The sequence below is a fragment of the Spermophilus citellus genome, assembly GCF_964194105.1.
Source record: "Spermophilus citellus genome assembly, chromosome: 6".
Taxonomy (NCBI): Eukaryota; Metazoa; Chordata; class Mammalia; order Rodentia; family Sciuridae; genus Spermophilus; species Spermophilus citellus.
Window position 1 is genome coordinate 96,833,268 of NC_138187.1, and position 27,002 is coordinate 96,860,269.

Consider the following 27,002-nt stretch of genomic DNA (forward strand, 5'->3'; position numbering starts at 1 on the left):
TTCCACCAGTGAACTACACCTGCAGGCTGCTATGTGAGCTCTTAATGAGTAAGATTTGGCATTCTGACTTATACATGAGACTAAATTACCAAGGCAATGTCTCTTTCCTTTTCTCTCTTGCTAGCCATTCAATCAGCCTTTCCTAGCAGTATCCCTGCATCTCATTCCCGACATTCCTTGTATGGTAATTCCAAGCATGCTGAGCCAGGGTTTCCAGCATGGTTCAATGGCAAATTCATGTCCATGCTGAAAAGATAAGAGTCTTGTGGATTTTATTATTTAGGCTCAATGAAATACTACATTTGAAAATAATAAGGGCACAGTTCACCAATGGGGTTTGGGTACTGCTTCTCATGACCTGGTTGTACCCAGACTCAGCATGGCTACAGTGGTGCCATGTGGGGTATGTGGTAAAGATCCACTTGGGGGTGTCAGTGATCCTTCTGGTCCTGAAAATGAAAATCCTTTGTCTACTTTTCTTTTCATAGAATTAGCCAAACATGGTAATAAGAGCTGAAGTTGGAAAGATATAATTCTTTGAGGGGAAAAAAAATGATACACTTCTTTCAGAGAATGTGAGTAATGAGGAAGAAAAAGTGCCTGGTCCCACAAACATGGGGACCAAGCAGCTGTTAATTCTCAGGACTGTACATGCTACACCTTGTCTTCCTCATTCACCTCCTCAAGGGATCTGTTCTGGGGTTGAGCACTACGTTGCCTTCAGGAGGACTGGTAAAGATTTTTTTTTTTTTATGTTTTGAGACTTTATGTTGGATAAAAAAGGGAAGGGGAGAAAGGGTGGGCAAAAAGGGTGAGAACAATTAACTGGGACCATCTAGAATGGTCACCTAACTTCCAGGAGGGTGCTCCCCATCTCCATCACCCCAAAAGCCTTTTTCCAAAGAAGACATGCCTTGGAGTCCTACCTGAGACACAAGTACAGGGTAGATCTAGGTGGTCCACCCACACTGTGGGTTTCCAGAGCTGCCCCAGTGACTCCTCTCCTGTGGAGATGAATGTCCTTACAGGTATTTAGCTGCAACCATCTTTTCCCCTGGACTTTAGATCCTCCTATGTTCTTGGCAAGGAGGTTCGAATTCTATCAGAACATTGCTAGTTTAATTAGATTCTCAGACTCAAAACACCATAATCCAGGAAAAAATACAATTAAATAAATCCCCAGTAAAGCAGGAGTGGTAAAACTGCAGCCACAGCGCCACCTGCTGTGAGGTAGGGCAGCAGGGGAGCACCAACCTTGAGAGGCTCCCTGGACTGCTGGCCTTGCCCTCCTGCAGAGGTGGTGGACAAGCATGTGAAGCTCACATAGGGGACCTGAGTGAAGAACCATAACTAAAGAGAGAACAGAGATTCTTGTAGAAGAGAGATCTCACCCTAGGAAAAGGAACTACTAAAAGACATTACCAAGAAGGGCTTCTCCTGTGAGAACTGAATTAAAGTAAGATGTGACAATTTCCTGTTCTGCTTCTTTCCTGTCGACAGGCACACTGGGCTCTACTTTGAAAGAGCATTGTGATCAGTTACACTTTACACTTGGTCAGCTTTTTAAAGAAGATACGGCATGCAGGTTAGTAAGAATCCAATTAACAGGGGATGCTTAAGCCCTAAGACTCAGAGTTTTTAAGAACAAGCAGCTGGCCTTGAGCTTGAGCAAAGCCTCAGACTCTTGCCTGGCTTTCCTGATCGGCAGCACCCATGGAAAGGCTAAGAGCTGGGTGTGGCTAGTGTCTGGAAAATGCATTTTCTCTGTGGGAAGGAAACATCTGAAATAGCCTTATGATGTCCATAAACTCTCCACCGTCCAAAGTAAGCGAATTGCTATGCCCAGAGATGTGAGACCCTACACCAGAGCTGGGCTCAGACAGTCTCAGTCCCAAAGACTCCCAGAAATCCCTTTAACAGAAAAGAACCAAGCTCTAGCTAAGTTTATTGTTCAAACCATCAAGAGACGTGCCTCTTCATGGTAAAGAGTGGCAAATGCTCCAGCTTCTGTGTTTGTGTCCTGTGAAACTGGGCAAAAGCAAGCAGGTGAAGGCCATCATCTTCCTAAGCAAAATTAACAGCAGTAAGGGAATCACATCCTGAGAACCACAGTGAGAATGTAGTCCTCTAAGGATGCTTTGTTGACAGCTTATTGTGGTGGAGACTGTGCTACAGCAGGGGAGACCAGGGAGGTGCCGAGGGTTACTCGGGCATGGAAAGGAGAACCAGGGTGGCAGATCATCCCCCTACCTAACACTGTCACTCAATGTCACCATCTGAGACCACCCCCACAGTTCACAGTATAAAGATCAGGTTCTCTACAAGGTTTTCCAAAACTTTGGAATTTCTAGGTCACGTTTTTCTTGGAAGATCTTCTTAGAAAACAAAGGAGCTTAACAGAATTTACAAAGATGTTATCATGCAAGTTCCTGAGGGCAGGGATGGTGTTTGCTCAGTCAGACCTTATCCTCAACAAATATCTGACACAAAAATAACAATTAATAGCCCAGGCACAGAACAATGGCTGAAGAATGACTCTTCCTAACCATGTGGCCTATGACAACTTGTTCCACCTCTCAGGAGCTCAGTCTCCCCATCTGTAAAGGTGGATAATAACAGCACTCCTATAGTATAATTGTTAGGAGGCCCTGGTTTTGGGCAATGCCTGGTTCATTACTTACTTAGTGTTAAGTCCCATGCAAGTACTTAATAAATAATCAAGTTCAAGTTATGAACCTGTAACTGAGACACCATTTCTCTTACTTTTCAGGAACTAGTTTGGATAAATGACCATGACTGTGACATGTTGTCTAAGTAGGTGACTGACACATGGACACCACAATGTCATGTACAGAACATCTTCAGGATGGAAACAGTGATGTGAAATTTGGGAGAATTAAGAGGGTCCTGTTAGTCATCCCCCTCAGCTTCCTGTATGCCCTGCCTCTCCCCCTGGCCAGGAAATCCACCCTATAGATGGTTATAATATTGAGAAGAATTGAATTAAGCTCTCTTTTATAATGTGTTGGGGATAAAACAGTCTTAGACTTCTAAAATAAATAATATATTTGGTTAAAAAAATAACTCAAGAAAATAAAGTATACAAAATGACAAGCATACATCTTTTCCTCTCCCCTGATCTGTGGTCCAAATCCCAGCGCATCCTCTCACAGTAATGCCCAGAGTCTTGCTTTGTTCCTGCCACTTAAATGCAATCTCTATGTCTTTCCATATCAGCATACAAAGAGTTCCCTCATTTTTAAGTAGTACAGGCTCTTAATAAATTTACATACTTATTTAATCAGGACTCTATTGATAATCTAGATTATCTCCAATTTGTGAGAATAGCTAATGGTCTACTAACATATAAGGGCATATTTGGAAATAAGCCATTCAGTAAATCACCAGCATTGATATCCACAGGTCAAAGGATATGTGTACTTCAAAATTTTTCTAAAATTATTGTAGCAATTCAAATTCTCAGTAAGATTCATGAAAGTGCAGGCTCCCCATCAATTCACCAACTGTAAGGGCTGACAAACTTTAAAACTTTTCAAGCTTAATGGATAAAAAGTGAGTTTTTGTTGTTTCAATTTGCATTTCTTTCATTGTGACAGAGATTTAGCATCTTTTCATATTTACAAGCCCACGGAATTTATTTCACTCTAAATTGTCTGCCCATGTAATTTGCCAAACTTGCCATTTTTTTCTACTGCTTCAAATTGTTCTCCAGGAAATAACCACTTTAGCTACAGTCCTGGATCATAAGAGCAACAGGCTAAGCTGGTCAGCACTGCCCTCCAACTCTAACCAAGTCACTCAGCAAGTCCACTAACTTCTAGCTGGGCAGCAGATGTGGTCCTTTATGTTCTGCTGAAAGGGAAAACCGCTGATTGTCTAAGAGCCCTTCAACTTTCTATTGTGTATAGTATTTTTTCTTCTGTACTGACAAAGCATGAATATATTAGATTGAAGCAGCTGGATAACTTTTTCATTCATTTAGATCAAAGCTTAGGAACTCACCGTTAGCATATCGTCACATTTCATATCTGGTGTATCACCATCTTCACTCTTATTGTAGAATTTTCGGAAAAAATTGAATGCCACCACAGTATATAGGTATACGACAACAGCCAATAATCCCACAGTTAATACCAGCTGGAAAGCAACATGACATTGAAAATGTATCAGAAACAGGACTTGTACATCTGGGTGGGAGGACCCCACAGGCTTTGCCCAGTAGAGGCTAATGTTGCCCATTACCTCTTCCTTCTCACCTTTCTTAGCCCCCGTGGGGAGATGTGTTCACATATCCTCTTCACCAGGTGGTAACACTACCTTATGCAAAACCTGCCTGCCTACCTGGCTAACAAAGGCCCAGGACAGCTGGAGTTGAAACTGAATATAACTTAGCTTCATGTCCAGAGAGAGCCGACACTGTCAATAAGCAGCTCAAAATGTTAATTTCTCTATCCTCTAAATATCAGGAGAAGAAACTTCATGAAATACTTTCCCTCTTTTTATGAGATGGAATTTCTGTAAATAATCCACATTCCTAATAAAGTCCATCTTATTTTTCTTATGATACTAAAAGGGGTTCCAAGTTATTTTCTCTTTCCACCACATTCTAGAATTAAGCAGGAAGTTGTGTTGCTTCTGAAACCTGGGAACACCACTGATAAGGATACATGGTGCACATGTTTCAAAAATAAAGCCAAGAAATCTCGCTTTGTAAACACCAACCAATGATCAATGTGAAAAATTCCATGGCTAATGGCCACAGCTATTCTGAAGGCTAGTTTTCCTCAATGTTTAATTAAGTGCAACAGTTTAAAAGGCCTTCTTTCTGCTTTATATAATCTTTAATTCCCAACTATATGGTTTACATACATAGATAACTTTAATGGGATATGCATACAGTGTTGAAAATGTGACTTACCAACCTGGTAGCAGTGTATTTCTAGTTGTATCACAGAAATTCTAAATATACTAAGACACATTACCTTTATTTGTCCTCTCTCTGATTATAACACAACCCTTCATTCTTGACTGTAACTGTGTATTTATTGTCTACAAAATCAGTTTTACAATTATCTCCAGAATTCATGTTCCACTGATAGAAGGCTTAACTCACTTCTATAAGTGAAGTAAATTTGTGCACAGTTTAACTCTTATGACGATTAAGCTCTCTGTATTTCTGCCAATGAAAATTTGACACTCAAAAGGACACCCAAAACCTTAGAGATTGTCTGAAAGTGGCAGCAGACATCTTGTGTAGAAACAGATCATAGGCTGAGCATCCCCAGCTCTGAACCTGCACTGGGAGCTCGGCATGAAGACGTGCTGGCTGGCGAGTGAGCACAGCAGACCTGTCACTATGATCGCCATGCATGCCACAGTCACATTCAGACCACAGACTGACATGGGTAAGAGCCACCTGCAGGAGCCAAGAGAGCAAAGGATGTATGAAGGAAGCTGCGGTGGACACAGTTCAGGTATTTTGGAGGGACACATTGTTTAAAAATGTGCTGAGTTAGAAGATTCTGGAAAAGGACTCTTGTAATCCAATACCTGAGAATGTGTTTCCGCCCAATGGACACTTGAGAAATAGCAAATGAGTCAACGAATGCACATTTCTGCAACATGATTCAGAGTAACAGAAAGTTTTCACATGAACAACTGATTGCTATAAGCTGATTATCTGAACCTAGACCAGCTTCTTCCAAAAGCCAGTATGATCTTGTCAAGAATGAAACATTCCTTTTTGTTGTTCAATTTAAAAGGAGAGAAAAGTATATAAGATTCCCAGTTTCAACACGTCACAGTACATTAAGCCACAGCATCTCGTGTTCTATTACTGATACGACCAGTGTGTCAGGGTGCGACCCATCTGGGTGCCATCTGGGATCCAATGGGGAGACTGATGCATGACGGGCCAAATAATAACTAATTCCTCAGTGCTGAACATGTGCTGTTCTAGGTCCTATTTGTTTTTATTTAATTTTCACAAAAATCCAATAAGGGAAGTACTTTCATTATTTTCATTCCAGGAAATAAGGGAGCTGAGATTTAGAAATGTTTGTTAATTCACCCAAGGTCACACAGCTAATTGATCAAGCCAAGGCTGGCATGCAGTTCTGGGCAGCTCTAAATTGTCATTCAAGGGTTCATTGCATTTTTGTTGACTTTATTTGTTGCTTTTTCACTTTCTGCACGGGGAAGAAAAGGATGAACTTTTACCTGTTTGCCATTGTGAGTTACTGATGACAAGATGGTTCTTAAGGTCTTGAATCCCATAGCAATGTCAAGAAGATGAGCAGCAAAAAAAAAGTTGTTATAGTGTCCAAGAACAGACATGGTCATATACCAGGCTAGGTAGAGGAAGGACTAGTAAGAGAAACAGGGAAAGGCACATCAGAAGACAGAAGACGTACCACAGTCAAACGCTATTCTGACATCACCTATTAAAATCACTCCACCTGCCCAGACCATCATTTTATAACCCTAGCCAACTGTAATAGTTCTTCATGTGTTTTATTGAGTTTGTCCTGGAAGGTTCAATGTCACTGAATGGCTTTTCTTACTTATCCTCCCATGGACAACAATTCATTGACTTACAACTTGATAACAGGGTTTCCCAACCTCAGTACAAGTGCTATCTTGGACCCCCTTTGCTGAGGGGGCTGCCCTGTGCACTATGGGGTGCTTAGCAGCCTCCAACTAGATGCCAACACCACATAGTTGTGACACTGCCGAATGTCCCCTGGGGGCAAAACTGTCTGGGGTTAAGAATCCCTGCTCTACAATCAACCCAAGAACCAACCAAGTTTTCCTCTTCCTTTTCTCCCTTTCTTTTTTATTTATTCATACACAAATCATTGTTTATTTAGACCTACTAGTTAAGAGAGATTATATGAGGAGTTTTGTTAACCAAGCACCTTGGTTTAACATGAACTCAAATAAGTCTAGGAAAAAAACAAAATACTATCTGATGTCACCAAAGGTTATGGTTAACCCAGTAACACCACGGATAATATATGTAGAACTCTTATAGATTTTTTTTGCATTATAATTCTTAGAGCTCATGTATAATGGCATAATTTGGTGTGAACATATTTATATGCAGAGTTATGAAAAATTGTGCCGTGAATGGGTAATAATGAATATAATGCATTCCACTATTGTCATGTATGAAATAAATACATAAAAACAATAAAAAACAATAATAATATAAAAAAATTGTAAAACTCTCCAGGAATATAATTAATGTAGATAATCGACTCATGAAACTAGAACATGTACACGTTTAAGGGACAGTGCATGAAGCAGAATAAAAATCCTGCGATTGCTTTAACTTTTCTCACTAGTGTTTACTATGCACAAGGCGGGTTTTGCTAGTGGAAAACTTTTGGGAAGGGATAGAAACCTTTGTTATGACCATAACATATCTCAATCTTTGAAAAATAAAGAAGGAAGAGAATTAGGTGGTGCAGGAGATGTCATGGGCAACATGAGACTGGAGTTAGATAGAGGTCAAGGGGAAGAAGAGAGGGTGGCATTTTAAAGGACGCTGAGATAAGGCTACGCAACGAGTGAGCCTGAGAAAGGAATTGGGTTGAGCACTGGGTTCCTGTGTGGGAAGAGCCGGCTGGAAAAGCAGAAGCAGTGGAGGCCCAGAGGCCAAGGTAAGGCACCCGGGCACGTCTCACAGGCTTTGGGAGCCACCAGAGCATCATGAGCAGGATGGTGTTTGTGGAAAGTGGCATTTCAGGAACATTTACTGAGCATGTGCTGAGTGCTGGTCATTGTCCACATCTGCATGCACAGTCTCTCATTTTATTCTAGCAAGATCCCTGACAAGCAGGCATCTTTAGGCTCAATCTATAAAAAAAAGTAAAATGAGTTCATTTAAGGTAAGTTTGTCTAAAAGTATTGTAAGAAGTAGAGCCATTCAATCAGGAGATGATGGGACAATTCCCAGCTGAGGTTATGCGAGTCACGAGGAGCAGCCAAGTTGGCAAGGCTGGGAGGGAGAATTACAGAGGACAGGGATGGGAACAAGGTGAGACAAAGCAAATGGACAGAGGCAGGTAATGGAGGGAAAGGAAAAGGCAGAGTCCAAGCTAATAATTTATAGTGTGATAACAAGAGCAAAAATGCCAACAGAGAAAACTGTGGGAGTGGGAGAAGTGGAGAGAGAAGATGATGTATTTGCCATGGACGTTCAGATGGAGGTATCTAGGAAAGGTTGAGGAGAAAGAACAGGTTCGGGCATCAGATAATCAAGGAGATATAAGTAAATGACAAGTAGATTCAAGACTGTGTGTGGATTCCACACCTGGGATGCCAGTTAAATTTCAACAAGAAAGAAAGAATAATTCTAGTATAAGTGTATCCCAGGTGGCATTTGGGACATAATTGTGCTAAAAATAATTTCTTTTTGCTTATATTACATGTCACTGGCAACCCTAGATTTCATCTGGCACCCTAGGCTGTATTTCAGAGAGACACTGTATGACTGAGGGCTAAGCACAGTGGAGAAGTGATTGGCCAAACAGAAGCCACAAAGCTGCAGAAGGCTGAAATCTCGAGGTTCTTTAGACTTCCTCCACTGTCTACCCAGGCCCAAATTCTCTAGAGGACAAGAAAGCTCCATAGCAAGGTGGATCTTGTAGACAGACTCCCCTGGGCAAAAGTGGGCTATGCCAGGACTGTGGCCTGTTAGACTGTCCCTAGGGGGCAGAAGGTAGGATGGACTGGCTACTGCAATGGAAAAGACTGGCTGGAGCCTCAACAGTTGAATTTCTGGAAGATATTCAGAGGACATGATTGTGAGCTCTCAGGAGATACCCAGAGTCAGGGCCATGGCTGGGTCAGGCAGGGATGAGGAGAGGAAGGAGAATTTGGAGTGTGTAGCAGCCTTGAGATAGGAGGAAGGAACCAACATATACCCTGAAAATCAGTGCTAAAATTAAAGGATGAAATCTTGGGTAAGAAAATAATAAAGGGGAGACAGAGAGACAAGGTGCAGAGGCAGGGAAGGTTTCAGAGTGGCTCCTTGTCCACATTTGGCAGCCACATTTATTTATACCAATAGGTTATATTAGGTCATTAGTACATAACCACATGGTTTAGGGTACCAGTAAGGTTGCTTATGCTGCAGTAACATTTCATAGTTACAATATGTAATGTTAGGAGCTTTGTGCAGTTCTCAAGAAAGTCCACTGTCTGAAGTTACAGTTAGGCAGGAAGCTCCAGAAACACAGGAGCTTGGTGAAACATTGTAGTTACACAGCAAATAAATTCTCCTATTCCCAGGAGCTTGATGAGGTTCTAACAGAGTCATCTCAGGGCACTGCCATATCAGCTAGACATAGCACATATATTAGCTACATTATTAGATCCTTAGAGAGATTACAGGGCATTCTGAGGGTGGGAAACAGGGTGCCTGTTACACCCAAGAGTTTTCTCACCAGGGGAACACTTCCCTGTACATTTCCATGGTCAGAATCCCTACAATCTTAGGGATAACTGGTGGTTTTTAGTAATAGGTGATTTTTTTGTTGTTGTTACATTTGAATATACACTCGGGCTCTATCTCTAGTTTCCAAAGATTCTATCATAAAAGAAGGATCAGTCAAGAAAAGAAACACAATAACTGAATGTACTTAGTTTGGGGAAAGTTTAAATTTAGTACACTTAAATTTAAAAAAATAAAATAAAATTTTAAAAAATTAAGATCTATGACCTTTGAAGTGTACATCTGCTCCACTAAAACCTGAAATAAAATGTATGTGAGTTGCATCTTAGTTGCTTTTCCTTATGTAAATATCTTTACCCTTTAACCTTTCAGCTTTGGGAAGAAACAGAAGGAGAGATGGGCTGTGGATCTCTCAAATATGGTCTGTATTAAACACACTGATATTTGAATAAATGCCTTAAACAACTGTCCTTCCCTCTGCAGAAATCCCAGACTCAGCTGTTGGGTGATAACACGCACTTACGTTGTCAGTAAAAACAACTCCCAATTTCCACATCTGATACTTCACATCAATGGAATTCAGTCTGGAAAGACAAAGAGAGAAGAACGTGTAGGTAAATATTAATCAAAGGCCCTAAGGAAGCACAGAGGCAGAGGGGCCTGCAGTGTCCTCCTCAGGAAGCCTAGCAGCCCCCCTGGGAGCTGGTGCTACCCACACAGGTGCAGGGAGAAGAGCAGAGACCTGCTCCTAGGACACCCCTGTCCTGGGATATTTCTTTAGTGGGATCTTGGAAAGCAAAACAAAACAGCACCACCTCACCTTCTGCTACTCACAAATAGCTTTTCTTCTTCACTTTTCCTTTCCTTCATTAAATATAAGCTAACCTTATTATATATATGACATTTATTCCTGAAAACTGTACTCAATTAACCAATGTGTGTACTTTAAAAGTTTCCTTACTAACCTCCATTATTCATTCATAATTGCATTCCAACAGTGATTTTTTTGGTTCAAATAATAAAAACTTACATACTTGTTATACCCTTATTTCACAGCTGAATTTATTTTGTAAATGAAATGAGGTTTTTGCTGTTATTTCCTTTTGTTTTTGCTAACCTTGCCTTCTCTGTTTCCACTCAGGCAGGAGCGAGGTCCCTCTTTGGTTGCCAGTGTCTCCTGGGTGCTGAAGGAGAGGGCTGCGGTAGCCTGCCTGTGAGGGTGCCTCTCACTGGTCTGTGAACTCCTGGCACCCAGCACAGCTTCTCACACATTAACTGTCTCTCAATGAATACATTTCAAATTAATAAGTCTGGGCATAAATATCCATAATCTTTGCAGATCAAAATACATAATGAGATATGCTTGTTTTTTTCTCATATTTTTTAGTCTTGTCACCGATTTATGTGCTAGAATTTTTGATAACTTTGTCAGCCTTTCAGTCTCCCAGTCCCAGTGACATGTTAGGATGTGAAAGGGTCCAACATAGTGTAACGGGCAGTGCTACTTTACGAAGAGCCTCTCTAGACTTAACATTGAAATCTTCACTTCCTCTACTTAGGCAACCTTACTATGTGATGACAAGCAGTTGCTCAAAGATATACAAGATTTTTTCTTTTAAGAGTGAAGGTTTTATTTACCTTAGCCCAGCATATTTTTTTAAGGAAATAAAGTTATCTTTGAATCACAGTTAATTTTATTATTACAGGAGCCTTTTAAAAAAGTATTTAAAAGATACTGTGTCCAACTGCAACTAAAAAATATTTAAAAAAAAATGTTCTGTAAATATTCACAATAGGTTTCCATATAATAATAATTTCTCTTAAATAAAAAAAAAAAGAAGAGCTGGAACAAAAACAATGGGGAAATCTGGAGGAGCACAGTTATTTTCCATGAAAGCCATCTAAAGCAAAATCAAGGTTTCTATCAGGATGTCTGAATTTTGCATAATATTTCTGACTTCATTTAAAAATTCTTTTCTGGTTGGTATTTCCCCCCACCCCTGTCACACTGATGGCGAGTTACTGTCACTATCACTAAGCACCTCTCCCCACTGTGGCGCAGGATCCCCCTTTTGTACTAACTCCAGCAGCCATGTGACCCCACCCTAGGGAGGCACCAAAGCTGACCCAGGCCAAGCAGGCTAGGCCTTCCCTGGGCACAGGTCTCGGTTCACAGTAAACTACAGCTAGAAGGTGGGGCCTTGCTGTAGATGACAATCTAACACAAAGGCCTCAGTTCCCAAGGGCCTGTCTTTCATTTTATATACAGTGACATGTCTTTAAATGCCACATTTGTCCTCCTAAAAAACCTATCTAATATTCTGGATCTAAGTGCACAGTTTCTGATACTTGGTTGCTTGTCTAATCACTTTTCAACTGAGGTCACTTTTTTTTTTTTAACATAAAAAGCACACAACCAATGAACTAGGTCAGGCAAAATCTTTTTAATGCTAGCTGAAATATTTATCTGAGACAAAATAATATTTCCTTACAGAACCATAAATATTTGTTTTCAAAGCATTCATCACTTCCATAATTGACTGAGACAATAAATACACACAAAAGGAAGGCTGGGCTAGGGCATGGCTTAGTGGCGGAGCCCTGGGTTCAACCAAAGCTCCTGCGCATACACATACACACATACACACAAACAATTGATGTGGCTTTTCCCAAAAAATATTGTTAAATGGAGACAATAAGAGGTGACATTTTAAAAGCATTTGTGCTTTGCTTCCATTCCAGAAATTCAGTTGATAAATTTGCTAAATAAATAGATATACGTACACCGCATATATTTGTGTGTGAGTGAGAATGAGAGAGATTGATTGATTGATTCAGTTGGGGAAATTCAATTCAACTGGCATATAACTTCTAGTTATATTATTATTCCATGAGAATACTACACAAATAATCCTTCATTTTGAAGTAAGATTTCCAAATAATAGTATGATAATGTTGTGTTTTTGGCATACTAATGCTTTGCTATTTTAAAAGATACAATAATTACAATAAAAAGATATGAACTTTGAAATTTTTAAATAAAAATTTAAAATAGTCTCTGTTTCTACGTAGTCTCTGTTTTAAAATCAGGATAATCAACTAATTTTCAAATAAACATCAGAAAACAGCTAAACATGCTTTTGCATATGTTTGACTTAAAGGGCAATTAACATTAGAAAAAAACAATTTAAGTTAAGAACTTGAATATTCTGTTTTTCCAAATAAGAAAAAAAGGCATTTTCAAAATTTAATAGAAGAGCTGTGGTTGTGGCTCAGTGGTAGAGCGCTCCCCTAGCATGTGTGAGGCCCTGGGTTCAATCCTCAGCACCACATAAAAAGATAATAAAGTTGTGTGTCCATCTACAGCTAAAAAATATTTTTTAAAAATTGAATAGAAAAATATCCAATCATTCCAGAGCTCCACATAGCAGGAGCATGAAAGTGGACCCCACGTGCACCCTGTTCTCCTCCTCAGCCTGCTCTTCTGAGGCTGAGGGAAGGGGTCAGCGGAGGCCAAGGCACCATGCTCCTCCTGACAACCTCCCACCTGCAGACAGAGCAGAAGCTGCACTCACACGGCTGACAAGGAGCTGTCTTTCTTTGGCTTCTTCTTCTCTCTGGCATCACTGAAGTCCAATGCAGCCTTGTCCATTCCTAGTAACTCGCTGATCCTGTCTCGACCATAGAACTCGCCATATTTATCCATAACCTAGAGTCAGAGAAGAAGCACTTTATTGGCTAAAACCATTAAGTAACACCAATGTGTGTGTGTGTGTGTGTGTGTGTGTGTGTAAATATTTCATTATTTTTACACTTCCTCTGTATTTTCCATGTTTTGAAGACCACACAAAACCTAGTCTACAGCTCTCTTTCTGACCACTTTGCTAAAGGTCTAAGCAAACCTAGAGCATTGTAAGTAATAACTGAGGAACAAGAGGTCTCATTCCAGAGAAGGAGGCCCACCAAAGGAAGATGGTGGACTAGAGAAAAAGGGTCAGCAGAAGGTAATATAAGGAAAGCAATCTTCAAATTCATACTTTGTGGCAGGAATTTGCCTCATTCCATGTAACTGTCACAATAAGTTTTATACTTTATAATATGAAAAATGCTTCTTTTCAGCATCCTATTTTGCAGATAAAGAAACTTTCTTACCAAACTTAACATAATGTGCCTGAGGCTGCTAACTTTAGCAAGGGATGGGGCCAGCAGCATCCAGACAGAGCCTTACTCCCAGCCAAAGGTCCTCTGCATGGACCCCTGATGCCACAAGAATGGACATCATAGTCTCCATTTCAGCCACTCCACTCTAACCAAAGTCCCCTTCCCACCTGGCCCCCCTCAGTGTCCTGATGCAGCCATCCTTCAGTAACTCGCAGACCTGCAAGCTTGTCACTGTCCCTCTGCTCTCCTCTCCTGTGTAAATGTTCACCTAGGACAGATGCTGTGTGCATTTACCCAACATTCCCTCAGCTTCCGGGCCATGTCTCCTGCACCACCACTGCCTGGCTTTCCCATTCCTTGTTTTGAGATTTGCACTTGGACATGACTCACAGCTCACCCTAGAGCCCAGGACGCCCAGCTCTGTATGTAATAGAGTACCCCAGCCTGAAGTTCGTGTGCCATGCACAAGAGTCCCACACAACAGTGAAGAGGGAGGGAATGGGGAACGCCATGAAAGAAAGGCAAGAGGAGACCTCATGGGAACAAAGAGGCAAAGAGGAGCCAAGAAGCAGGGGAAGAGGTGTGCAGGAGAAGCAGACGAAGCAAGAAGAGGGAAGGGGATTGGGAACAAGGGGAGCACTTAGAGCAGATGGAGAAAGAAATAGAAATGAAAAGGAAGGGTTGCAGAAATTTAAAAATGGACTTTTCTAAATGGGTACAATGAACTGAATGAATACATAAAAGAACAGTGGTAGCTAAGAAGTCTAAGAATGTGTGCCATTTGGATAATTAAAACAACTTGGTTTGCATTATCCTCACAGTGCTAAGAACTGGCCCATCGGACCTGGGTGGATGGAGGAACTCTAGATAGGGCAAAGAGGAGGGAAGGGGAGAGAGGAGGCAAGGGGCTAGGAATGATGGTGGAATGAGTTAGACATCATTACCGTAAGTACATGTATAAGACACAAATTGTGTGAAAATACTTTGGTTACAATCAGCGTCTTGAAAAATTGTACTCTATATTGAGAACTGCATTCTGTCATCATGTATAACAAATAATTTTTTTAAAAAAAAGTCCACAAGAGTGGAAAAAAAAGTTCCTAGTCAACTTGGCTCTTCCAGACAATTTCAGAGAAAATTCTTACCAAATCTTGGTACTATTATGGACTTTACACATTGATTCAGCTGAGTCTAGGGATGAGTGGATGAAGCAAAGTCTATTTATATTGGAGCTGCAGAGTCCATATTTCTCATGTGCTATTCTAAAAGTTCATATTCCATTCGAATGCCACTTTGAAATAATATTACCAGGCAGATATAACTCACCTCAATATCTCATTCTAAATATAAACAACATCAAATTCAAATCTGATTTGCACTTATAAAAAAGCAGAGAATGTATTCTTTCTAAAGAGTATTACCTTTCTTTTAACAAATTTATCCCAGTAGTTGTTGGGAAATGACCTAAAAACATAAAATCATAAAAGTTAAATACATTTTAAACAATAAATAATAGCATATCATTTGAAATGAACAATATGTAAACATAATTCTTGCACATGAAAGTATAATGATCTAGGTTACCATTTTATTTTCTTTATCACCAGAACTGTCAATATTATTTTGAGTATTAATATATAAGCATATGTGCAGACAAATCACATCAAAAAGATTATGGGTTGATATGTTAACAGAGGATAATATAATCATATTTATTAATAAGTAATATATTTATCATTTGTTTATAACATATAAATACATTGACTATTGTCAGTTCTCTTTAAAAATCAAAGCATTTGGATCAAAGCAGTCATTGTTTCGTCCTATGAAGTAAAAAGGTGTTTTTCCTACCAGTTACCATCAAAGAAACATTAAGCCCAGCACTCAACTCTGACTTTGGCATTGCACCTTGACTGACAGAGTTTACTAAAAGGGACCAACGATCAGAGTTAGTATTAAGGGGCAGATTTGCTAAAGAAAACATTTAACATTCAGAGCAAGCACATAAAATGCACAAATAAATCATTCCCACTGGAAAATTCAGAACCTACTGCACATTGTAGCTCTGGAACAATAAGCAAAACTAGTCTTAATAAATAATGTATTTCACTCTTGAGTATGAACTACTCAAAAAGTATTGTTACTAAGACTTTTTTTGGTGGAAAATCACATTGCAGTGGATATATACCTCAAGCAGCCACTAGTCATTTGGGTTTGACTTCATAAGACTAAATAACCAATGAATAGAGAGGTCCTTGTTCTTCTGTCTCACATTTTACATCTTCTCATAACACCGAGCCGGGTTTATCTAAAGCTCCCTGGTGGTACCAACGGAAAGTTTATAACTCAGATATAGTAAAAGTGTGAAATTTAGTGTTTGTGCTTCAGTGAGACTCCTCTTTTCTTAATGCACATTTTCTGCTTCTCAGCTTTTGGGTGAGATAGCTCTGCACTGCAGGTTATACCTACCTACCACACACTTCCCTGGATACCAGGTAATGGATGTGAAGTTCCATCAGTGCTGCAGAAATAGCCTCAGAGCTCTTTCTGATTAAGAACTGGGAACACAGAGGGCATTCATTGGGAGGCTGATGCACTTACTTTTTATTTTCTTGGCTGAATATATAACTACCATTCACTTGTGCTAAACTTTTAACAAATCTATATGAACTGCAGGAAAATGTTGTTATGTCTTAAATTTTCTAAGCACAGAGCTGTCTCTTAAAATTCTTTACTTACTGTGTGTTGATTACAAGTCTATCCCACTGGCCTTTAATATCATCTTCTGAAGGCTGCTCTGTAATATAAAGCCCATCAAATTCCAATTTTCGTGCTACTTCCTTTTCTCGTTTAAAAATAACTAATGGGACCTACAGAGGAAAAATAAACATGGTAAAATTAGCTTAGATTTACTGGCATCTCCTGTGGTCCCTATCTTTGCAAAACAGCTTTTGGAAAAAATATTTCCCATGGACTTTCAGGAAGGTAAAAATGGAATAAAATTGAATCAGTTACTTTTAGGTACAAAGAAACATCTAGAAAGTTTTGGGAAAAACAAGATAGAATAGATATTTTAAAGATTCATGTGTTTTAAGTACACAGGGGTTCATAGATACTTGTACTGATGGCACCAGTCTAAAGAGAAAAAGGTGACTAGGCCAAAATTTTCATATATATATATATGTGAATGAATGCAAAAGAATTAAACAACCATATTAATGTTCTAAAATGTATGTTGACAATTGCAGAGTTTTATAATAAATCTCTTTAATAATTCCACACTCAACATGTCTACATGCTATCTAGAGATAAATGTTAATTTCAGCATCAGCAAAAATCTTTTGTCAGTTTTTCAAGATGTCTCCAGGATCTACTGATAGTCTCCTGTGGACAAACCTTATGCAGGCACAGATACAGGAGTAATGCAGATGTTCTGGAAGTACTCAAAGAATATGCAGCTCCATACAACAAGGGGGAAAAAGGAAAGACAATTTACTGAACAGATTCTCTATGCTCTAATCTGTTATCCTGAGCCCTGGTTTTTCAAAAGTCTTCTGGAAGCAGTATAACCAGAGGCAAAGGACAGTGAAATGAAGGCACTGTAGTAACAAGGGTCTCGCCGAGAAACGATGACCAGCTGTGAACAGGTAGCCCTGAACACTCAAAGACTACCTTGAAATCTATTCACCACATCTCATTACTCCCTTGGCAAGGCTTTAGGGATAAAGCCATGTTATTTTCTGAGTGAAGTGACACAAAAAAGCATTTCTACCAAAGATAACAAAGGATATTTATCTAGTAACAGAACAATAAAAATGTCTCATGGATATCTGCAGGAGTTCTAATGAATTGGAGCCCTACCATGAGACACAGTGGGTGGGTGGGCTTATTTGTATGGGCTCCTGCAGTAGGTAAAACTATCCATCACATGAGTAATTCTTAACAGGTAAAAGAAAGCTGCAAGAAGACATGCCCTTTCCAGACAGCATGCAACTAACGGCTGGTCAGTGCAGATACAGAAAGACCAGGCTCCCAAGCCCCAGGCCCAGACACCCCTGCAGGAGCATCCTAGCCTCAGAAATGGATTCCCATGACTTCACCTGGCCATGTCTGCACCATAGACCAACCTTCCTCTCAGCTCCATCCTGTCTTGCCCTGCCCACAGGTGAGGATGCCCATCACATTCCCAAATGAACTTCGTAATCTCCACCTCAGAAATGGCTTCTGCAGAATTCCAGTCTCCAACATGCACATGCAGATAGGCACACAGACAGGCACACACCCAGGTCCTGTGCCTTGCTGTGTTACCTTCAGGCAGTAATATCCAATGATACAGAAGAAAGAGATGACCGTGTGGAGGATGGCGAGGATGCGCAGCGTGGGCTCCATGTAGCCGCTGCTCTCCTCCAGCACGTAGTGGACTGCGGTGATCCTGTGTGAGCTGCTGTCCAGGCTGGTGGTGACTTTTGCATTTTCACTGGAGCTTCGAGTGGGCAGCTCCTTCCCTTCAGCCACAGAGGAAGTGGAGACCTGATTCGAACCAAGTATACAGAGTGAGTCTGTTGCATGGAAGGAGGCCTTGCCAGCCAGACCCAAGGCAGACACAGCCTGGCTAGCAAACAGTGGATGTATAGACACTGCACAGTGGAAAGACTAAGAGCAAAGACTAACAGGAGAGCTTTCCAACACCAAAGGCAAGCAACAAATATGAAGTCCATTCTAACCCAACCAAGAGCTATAAGGCTCCAATGCAAATAGAAAATAATTAGATGTCTGATTTCACAATTACCCAAAATAATTTGCTTTAACACAGCTCATGCCACAGCCAGCTGCAGTAATAAGTAGGTATTCACCCAAATGACCCTGGGACCCCCAGGTATAAACCTCCTGCTAAATCAAATGCTGTTTCAGTTGACGCCCACTGAGACACTTCTCTACTCCAAGGCACAAATCTATGCTGCCTTCCTGGGCACAGTGATGGGCCTTGGCTCCCTTTCCTCTCTCATTTGGAATAGGATTAGGTATGTGCACTAGTGGACCTGTGAAATTTGTACACTCATTCGGTCTGTTTGTGCTCTCATATTGGTCATTAAAACCCCAATTGTGCTTACCTTGTAAAAGAGCAAGATGAAATTGATGGCAAACGCGACAAACAAGGCCAGCATTCTCATGTTGTAGAAGTTGCGTGCAAAATAGTTCTGAGGGTGAAAAAGTTATAAAATATCACTGAATCGAGAGACCTGGAATCTACAGACCACTTAAATAATGTATTCGCTCATTTAATCCAAACCCGCAGACAATTTACAGAAAGCCTTCCTTCATTTGCCCTAGACCAACACTATGGGTTGAATACCATTCTTGGTGCTGTAGAAACACAGTGTAGGAGTGAGTATTGTCACCATGGAGAGAATGAAGGAGCACAATGCCAAATAAGACAGTGTCAGGGAATGCTAAATGCTATGAGGAAAAATATATCCAGTTAAGGGATTAGGGAGGGGATGGGATTTGGAACAGCTGGTCAGGAAGGGTTTATCTCAGGAGGCACCTGGAGCACAGCCCTGAATGCACATGAGGAAGAATGTGTCAGAGACAGGAGCAGCAAGGGTGGCTGTGAGTGAAGGGCGGTGGTGGTGGGTTTGGGGAAAGTGTGAAGGACGCATGTGAGAACAGACCAGATGGAGGCAGGAGTATACAGGGTCAGGCCAGCAGGAGTCTGGGTACTGAAGGCTACTTACTGATGTAAGATTAAAATGCAGTGGTTCATGACATCTGAACCAATCCATGACCCTGGGACCACAATGCCTGGATATGAAGCCTGTCCATACCACTGGAATGTGGACCAGTAACTTAAACCTTGCCAGGGCAACAGTTTTCTCATCTGTGATGTTAAGAATAATAGAAAAAGCTGCTTCATAAGTGTACTTTGAGGATCACAATTATAATATAAGGAAAGACAGTTGTTGATTTTGTTTGTTTATTTATTTATTGGTACCAAGGATTGAACCCAGGGGTGCTTACCACTGAACAACACCTCCAGCCCTTTGTATTATTTTTTAAATTTTGAGACAGGGTCTTGGTGAGTTGCTTAGGGCCTCCCTACCTTACTGAGACTGGTTTCAACTTGCAATCCTCCTTCAGTCTCCCTAGTTGCTGGGATTAAGGAGTAAACTATTATGTCCAGCTTAAATTCTATTATATACAATATATACATAGTTATTAAAATGATAAGATTACTAGTAGGAGCCTTATTATTGTTCCTTATTATTGTTCCAATGACTATTTTATTCCATATGGGATGAGATGCCATGAGGGGCTTCAAGGAAGTCTTTGTGCAATCCTGTTGTGCTTAGAATCACTCCAGATGCTGAGGATGATAGGTAGTAATGGGGCAGGGGTTGAAGCAAGGGGAGCAGTTAGGAAGTTCTCATAGGACTGCATAAAGAGTGATATTGATGAGGTGGCTTCACTTTGGTGGTGGCCATGGTCATGGTAAGAACTGGGCAGGTTCTGGATGTATTTGGGAGGAAGACTGTACATGAGGTGAGAGAGACTTGAAGATGACATCTTCTGAATTTGGGGACCTGAGCAACTAAGAAAAAGGCTGGTAAGCCTTACTGATTTGGAAAACAAACAATACAACCTAGAAGATACGAGTTTAAGGGAATAGGCTATGTGGAAGTCAAGTATTTGTTTAATATTAAGTGGGGGCCATATGTAGCTACGCCAGGGGCAGCATGAAGCCAGAGCAAAGTAATCACACCTCTCAAAATCCCCTGTGTGTGCACTCCATCTCTGTTGGAGTCAGTTCCCCACAGGAACACCATCTTTACTGCCACAGTATAGTGGACCATGATTGGCCATCAAACTGGGCCAGGTGCACTGGTTCTCCTTGGAAGGTGGAACTACGTCACAGAGACTGAGTTAGCTAATGCTGGCTGTTTGAGCAGGATGGTCACAAAGACTCGGAAGAGAGGGGACCTATGGTGGCCTCATGTGGCTGTGTTTAGTCTTATGCATGCAGACTGCTGAGCAAGAACATCAACTGAAAAGAGATCAGGAAAACAGAGAAGCTGTACAGAGACAAGAGAATACGTGACTCCTGAGACAGAAAGAGAGAAGGAATACCTCAACTGCCTGGTTTATTCAGTGCAGTTAAACATCGTCCCGGCCTCCCGTAGGGTCCAGTGGAGACCATTCCACCTCTAAACCATCTATAATAGAGCTGTACCTGCTGCGATGGCAACCACAATAGTATATCAACTTAACAATTAATTATCCAGAGTTATCTAGAAAACATCTGTGTTCAAATGAACTTTGTAATAAACAGTATGGGAAAAGTATAAGTTGGAGACTACTTCTTCAATATGTGTATGTCCCTACATAAAGAACTGTCTTCTCCATTTTTATTTTATTTGTTGTATTCAAAGAATAATTTAGGGTTATCCTCAATGGAAAGCTCATTAATATTTTTATAATTAGATTTTTAATTTTATAATTAGATTTATAATTTTAAATAAAATTGTGATTTTATAGAAATATGGACTAGTCCAGTTCTGGAACTTCACTTGGAATTACTTATAACTTAGGAGGCCCTAATCAATGATAGGGCCTCAGAATCTATATACTGGCTGCCCTCAATTGAGTCTTGGTGGGAAGACACTGAGAACACTGTGCTGTGGTCACCAAGCCAGAGGGTCTCTAGTGGTGTGAATATCTATGGGGGCTATAGGCTTAACAGGGAGCAGTGGACCAAAGGCATTCACTGTAAAAAATAAACACATAAAATGGCTAGATAAAACACACAGTCAGTCATTCATGTGGTTTCATGAATTCAATCAATCATGAACAAAAAATATATAGGAAAAAGTTGCCTCTCTGTTAAACATGTACAGACATTTTCTAACATAACAATACAGTATAAAACTTTCCCATAGGCTTTACATTGTGTTAAGAATTATAAGTAGTCTAGAGATGCTTTAAAGTCTACAGGAGAATGTGCACAGGCTAAGAGCACGTACTGCATCCTGTCACACAGAGGACTTAAGCAGCTATAGGGATGGGGGTCCTGCAAGCAAGCTCTGCAGATACTGGGGAGACTGTATTTGCAGGAATGAATGGTTATTCCCTGACAAACCCCCAAGGAAGTTCAGTGAATACTAACTGAACATGAACTAGTAAGTTCTCATAATAAATCAGTTAAAAAATATCCATTCTTCACATCTTACTAGAAGCTTCTGTTGATAGGCTATGATCTTCTTCCAGAATGCTGACTCGGGAACTTCGGGTTCTCCGTATCTATGTGTGTGAAGCTGCCTGAGCTTCTGTTTGCCCTTTTCTTCTTTGGTTTTCTCCTCTTTCTCTCCATCTTCTCCCCTGTGAGAACAGGTGAGTGAAAGAGAAGCTATTCAGAAAAGGACTAAACTGGTAGCCTAAAACAATACACAAGTGAGCAGATACTTAAGATCATAGGATCACTTCTGAAAACTAATTTCTCTTTCAATGAAGGATAATATTTTGGGGTTTAGAGTCAGGGCAGGATTTCCTGCTGATCACAGGCCCCCATACAAATTTGGTGAAGTTCAATCTAGAGGACATTTTTTCAGGCTTAAAGGGTCTTCATATCCATATATAGCAGATTCTCATGGTGCAATAAAGACATTTAATTGAAAAATAGAGTAACAAATTAAAACTTCTTTTTGCTTTTACTTCCAATGTAGCTTATTTTTAAATTATGATTTTAATGTTCAACTTTTTAAATTTAGTCTTTAAAAATTAAAATCAGAGGTCTGTGCATTTGGTTGTTCACATGTATAAAGTATATCAATGTACTGATATACTATTTTAATTTTATTTAACTAATTTTATTAAGTAAAATATATTAATTTTAATATAAATTGTTCATATACGATTATATAATTTCAGACAATAATGGAATTAGAAGGACTGAAATTTTAGGACTTAAACATTTTTTAGCTGCAATGATATCAATCCTTCCTGAAAGTGAACCACAGTACTTGATACATGCATGTGTGTGTAAGCTCTCCTTGATGCGCATGAGGCACACCTAACAGCAGCTTAACATTAGGTAAAGAGCTCCCATGGAAATGCCTGCCATGTGGTTACACAGGCCCACATTTCACTCTGGCAGTCAGTTAGGAGTCCATCTGTCCAGCCGATCCAACAGTGTCAGATCCACAACAATGAAGAGTGTTAACTACGGAGAATATGCAATAAGAAGGGTCCAGAGAAAATAACAAGAGAGAGAAGAAAAATAAGATGCTAATGTGAGAACAGTGGCAATATAGGTGTCTAAAAACTATAATTCTTTCCCGAGTTTTTCAAATTGCACACAGGAGACGACAGGAAGTTGGGGACAGCTGGAGGCTTTGACTGCTGACACACAGCCAGTGTTAAGAGGGGGCTATGCACCTCACTGCTGCATCCAGCTGTTTGTTTCCTGGTGCTGCATTCATAGGTGTGCTCCCAGTGCCAGGTGTTGCTGAAAATGCAGGTTCCAAGGCTCCATACCAGCCCTGGGAGTCAGTCTCTAGGGTGAGGCCCAGGAACCCGTGTTCTTAACAAATTCCCCAGGGTGTGTCTCATGCTGTGGACCTGGGACTATCCGCTGAGGATTACCCTCCACAGGATTCAATGAAACCCATCTGGAATGTTTATTTCCTCCCTTCTCTAAAAGCACAGAATGACGTGTGTGAGCTTAAAGACTGAAATTAATCAACCAGTCATGGAGGAAGTGTTCACAGACTCTCTAGAGCCTAGTGCTGAGAGAGAATCACATAAATGGAATCCTCATGGAGCAGAGGAAGATGGAATGGCAATCCTGCTAGGCTCTACCCTGATGCCTGCAAAGAACCCAAGTCCTCACAGTCACAACCTCACGGCTGAGACGGTAGATTTGGTCACACAGCTCCTCTGCAGGGTCAGATTCTCCATGACAGCTCCCATACAGGGAGGATAAGAAAGAGACTTTCTGAAACAAAGGAACATACAGGGACTATACATACTCGGCCTTTTCAGGTTCGGATTTGGTCTCTTCCTTCTCTTCCTTTTCTTCTTCTTTTGCCTTCTGTTCCTAGAATAAATCAATTGAGAAAAGAAAAGCAGGATTGAACATCACCTGTGAATACAGTTATGGGGCTTGAGGCCAGGTGACCACATCCAAACGATATCCAACACAGAACACCCTCTTCCTTACACTGAGATAACAGGTCCACACATGCCTTGTATTCTGGTGGTTTACACACTTCTCCCTCTGCACACAGTATGAACTTTCTGGGCTTCCTTCTACTCTCTTTTCTCATTTCAGAAATATTGTGTGTGTGTGTGTGTGTGTGTGTGTGTGTGTGTGTGTGTGTGTGTATTTTGAATCCAAAGGTACTATATTACTGAGCCACATCCCCAGCCCTTTTTATGTTTTTGAGACAGGGTCTTGCTAGGTTATTTAGGACCTTGCTAAGTTGCTAAGGCTAGCCTGAACTTGAGATCCTCCTGACTTAGCCTCCCTAGTCACTGGGATTACCAGCATGTGCCACTGCACCCAGCTAGAAATATTCTTTTTACCTTATCCATCTACTCAAATCTTACTCATTCTTCAAGACCAATATAATCCCCACCTCTTTTTTTGTGGAGGCAGGAAGGTACCAGGGATTGAACTCAGGGCACTTGACCACTGAGCCATCCCTAGCCCTATTTTGTATTTTATTTAGAGACAGGATCTCACTGAATTGCTTAGCACTTCACCATTGCTGAGGCTGACTTTGAACTTGTGATCCTCCTGTCACAGCCTTTCGAGCCACTGAGATTGTATGCGTGTGCCACTGTGCCCATTAATCCCCACCTCTTAATTATCACCAATCTACTTTAAGCCACTCTGGTGTGTGCATTATTTAACATATGCAACCCATACAGCCCCCTGACTACCCTATTTAACAGTCAGTACTTTCTAGTCACTTAATGCATGTTAGTTCCATCTCTGTGAAGACTATGCTGAAGGCCATTTGAAAGCAACACCCTCCTATGACCCCAATATTGTCAGACTCAGTGCTGTTGAAGTCCTGGACAGACGGGGGCTCAATGGACTAATGTAACCAGGGTATACACTCAACCTTAATGGTTAAAGGGGATTAAAATAATTTGTAAGGAATCTTAAAGGGGCTAGCTCTGCTACCAAAACGCCATTTCTTCCTGGGAGATTCAAGTCAGATGTTCAACTCGGCTCTATCTCTAGCAGGAAACCTGGCATAAGGGTCATTTGTTGTACCCACCTGAGGTCAGAGAAAGAGTGGCCATAACACAGAGATAAAGTACCTGAAACTTCTCTTGCACCTCAGGGAGGGGGACGGGGCTGCTCAACAGGTCCCCGAGGCCGGCATTGGGGTTGTGAGGAATGAGCTTGTACTGCCCTCCTTCTCGCTTCAGATCCAGGCCAAAGATGTCTGAGAGAAGGTCGCTTTCCTCCGTCAGCTCCTTCAAGTCTGTCAGATCCTCAGAGGGCAGGGCGGCCTCCAGGGGCTTCCTCTCCCCCTCCTCTCCGTCTCCTCGCACCTCGTCCTGAGTAGGGTCCGGCATGTTGGCCAGAAGCTCTGCGACTTTGATTTTTTTGGCCCCTTCCACGAGGCTTCCTCCGAGCAGCAGGCTACAGACGATGCGGAAGAAGCCTCTGCAGACGCTGGCCACGAAGTGCAGCAGTGTCAGGAAGACACTGCAGTAGGAGGAGAAGAAAGCAGTGACCATGTCCCTCACCGTCATCTTCTTCACCTTCTTCATCTGCTTCTTGAGGCTCTTGAGACTGAGCATGCGCATCAGGCTCAGCACATTGTATCTGAGCGCCAACAGGGCCGACCTGACCGTCAGGATGGAAAAGAAGCCCATTCGGGGGCCCTGCTCCTCTGGCCTGTCCTTCTCACTGTCCTCCTTATTGGCTGAGCGCTCATTCAGGTCCGACTCGGAGATCTGGGCTGCCAGCTGCATCTCGAAGATGGTGTCCTCACAGAAGTTGACGAACAGCTCCATCTTCTCCTTTTCCCCTCCCTCGTTGACCACGTCAAATATGAACTGCCTCTTGGACTCCTTGACCTGCGGCTTCTCCCACTGGGTGCGGCTCGACTCGCTGATCTCGAAGTACACCCTCTCGATGCGCTTGGCACTGCCCATGATCTCGATGCGGCCCAGGAAGGGCTGGAAGTAGTTGAGCACGCTTTCTGCCAGCTCCAGGAAGGTCTGCAGCCGCGTGTCGTTGGGCATGTGCTCGGAGAGGTTGGTCAGGAGGACGGCGACATTGAAGCCGATGTCCTTGGCCGGCTCGTGGAACCGTTTGACAAACTCCTCGTAATCCAGCGTCTCGTTTTCATCAGTCTCTGCGCAAGACAGAAGAAACTCCGTTTCCGACTGGGTGTAGTGCTTGTGGCTCTCCATAGCTTTGTGGAAGTCCCTCTTGGAAATGACACCTTTACCATCAGGGTCATACTCCTTAAATGTGTCCGAGGATGTCAAGTCCTTCAGTTTGAGAAACATGTCGAAAAACTTGAGAATCATCTCCACGTTGTTGGAAGATTCCACCAGCATGTCCACCATCTGCTTGCCGATGGTCCCATTCACCACGTTACCTGGTGGGAAAGCAATTGTGTTTGCAAAATGAACATTCTTGACAAAACACGTACCTGTAGAGGGAATGGCAACATAGTTATAACACCTGGAGGGAGGGAGTCTCTGATCATCTCCCAGTGGATGAGTCTCAGTAAATGATTGAAGATTATTCTTGCACACACATAAAACCACATTCACAAAGTAATTAGGGAAATATGTAAAATAGTTTAATAACAGTTGACTTTTGCCTCCTCAAATTAATCAAATAAACAGGTGTCAGATTAAAAAAAAATGAACCAAACAGCCCCAAACTGAAATCTAGTCTCATATTAATAATAAAAATGAACATTGATTCAGTCCTTTAGGGTTGAAAATCACTATCAAAGACAATGTCTGACTGGATGCTCTTCTTTCTGTAAGGCAGGAACTTTTTACTAATCCTTATTCTACAGATGAGGTAACTGAGGTTTAGCAAGGCCAAATTAATGTGCCCTTCATGACATGACCATAAGACTTAGTGTCAGGACTTTGGATCCTCTGATGGCAAATTCTATGCCCTTTCTGATTCCCAATGGTAATACTTTCCTCCCACTCTTCATGGTCCACAGTGCTTATAGTTAGAAAAGAGCAGGTTACTGATAACCTTGAGAAAATTAGATACTATTCTGCATTATAGAATCACAGTCTGCTTTCATCCCTTGGACAGAATGTGTTACATGTCATATGACAAAACACAAGTAGTAGAAAACGTGCCTGG

The 27,002-nt window shown here is 41.3% G+C and overlaps 1 protein-coding gene across 1 annotated transcript in view; it reads right to left on the reverse strand.

The window, feature by feature from the left end:
• RYR2 (ryanodine receptor 2) overlaps positions 1–27,002 on the reverse strand; it is a 610,498-nt gene that overhangs the window by 9,689 nt on the left and 573,807 nt on the right. Inside the window, exons 90-100 of the mRNA XM_081299889.1 lie at positions 24,968–26,265; positions 23,665–23,732; positions 21,868–22,015; positions 18,754–18,840; positions 17,951–18,172; positions 16,382–16,512; positions 15,064–15,106; positions 13,057–13,190; positions 10,005–10,065; positions 6,241–6,387; positions 4,024–4,158 (exon numbers count right to left, since the gene is read on the reverse strand). Coding sequence (XP_081156015.1) covers positions 4,024–4,158; positions 6,241–6,387; positions 10,005–10,065; positions 13,057–13,190; positions 15,064–15,106; positions 16,382–16,512; positions 17,951–18,172; positions 18,754–18,840; positions 21,868–22,015; positions 23,665–23,732; positions 24,968–26,265 — 2,474 coding nt within the window. The remainder of the gene's footprint in view (positions 1–4,023; positions 4,159–6,240; positions 6,388–10,004; positions 10,066–13,056; positions 13,191–15,063; positions 15,107–16,381; positions 16,513–17,950; positions 18,173–18,753; positions 18,841–21,867; positions 22,016–23,664; positions 23,733–24,967; positions 26,266–27,002) is intronic.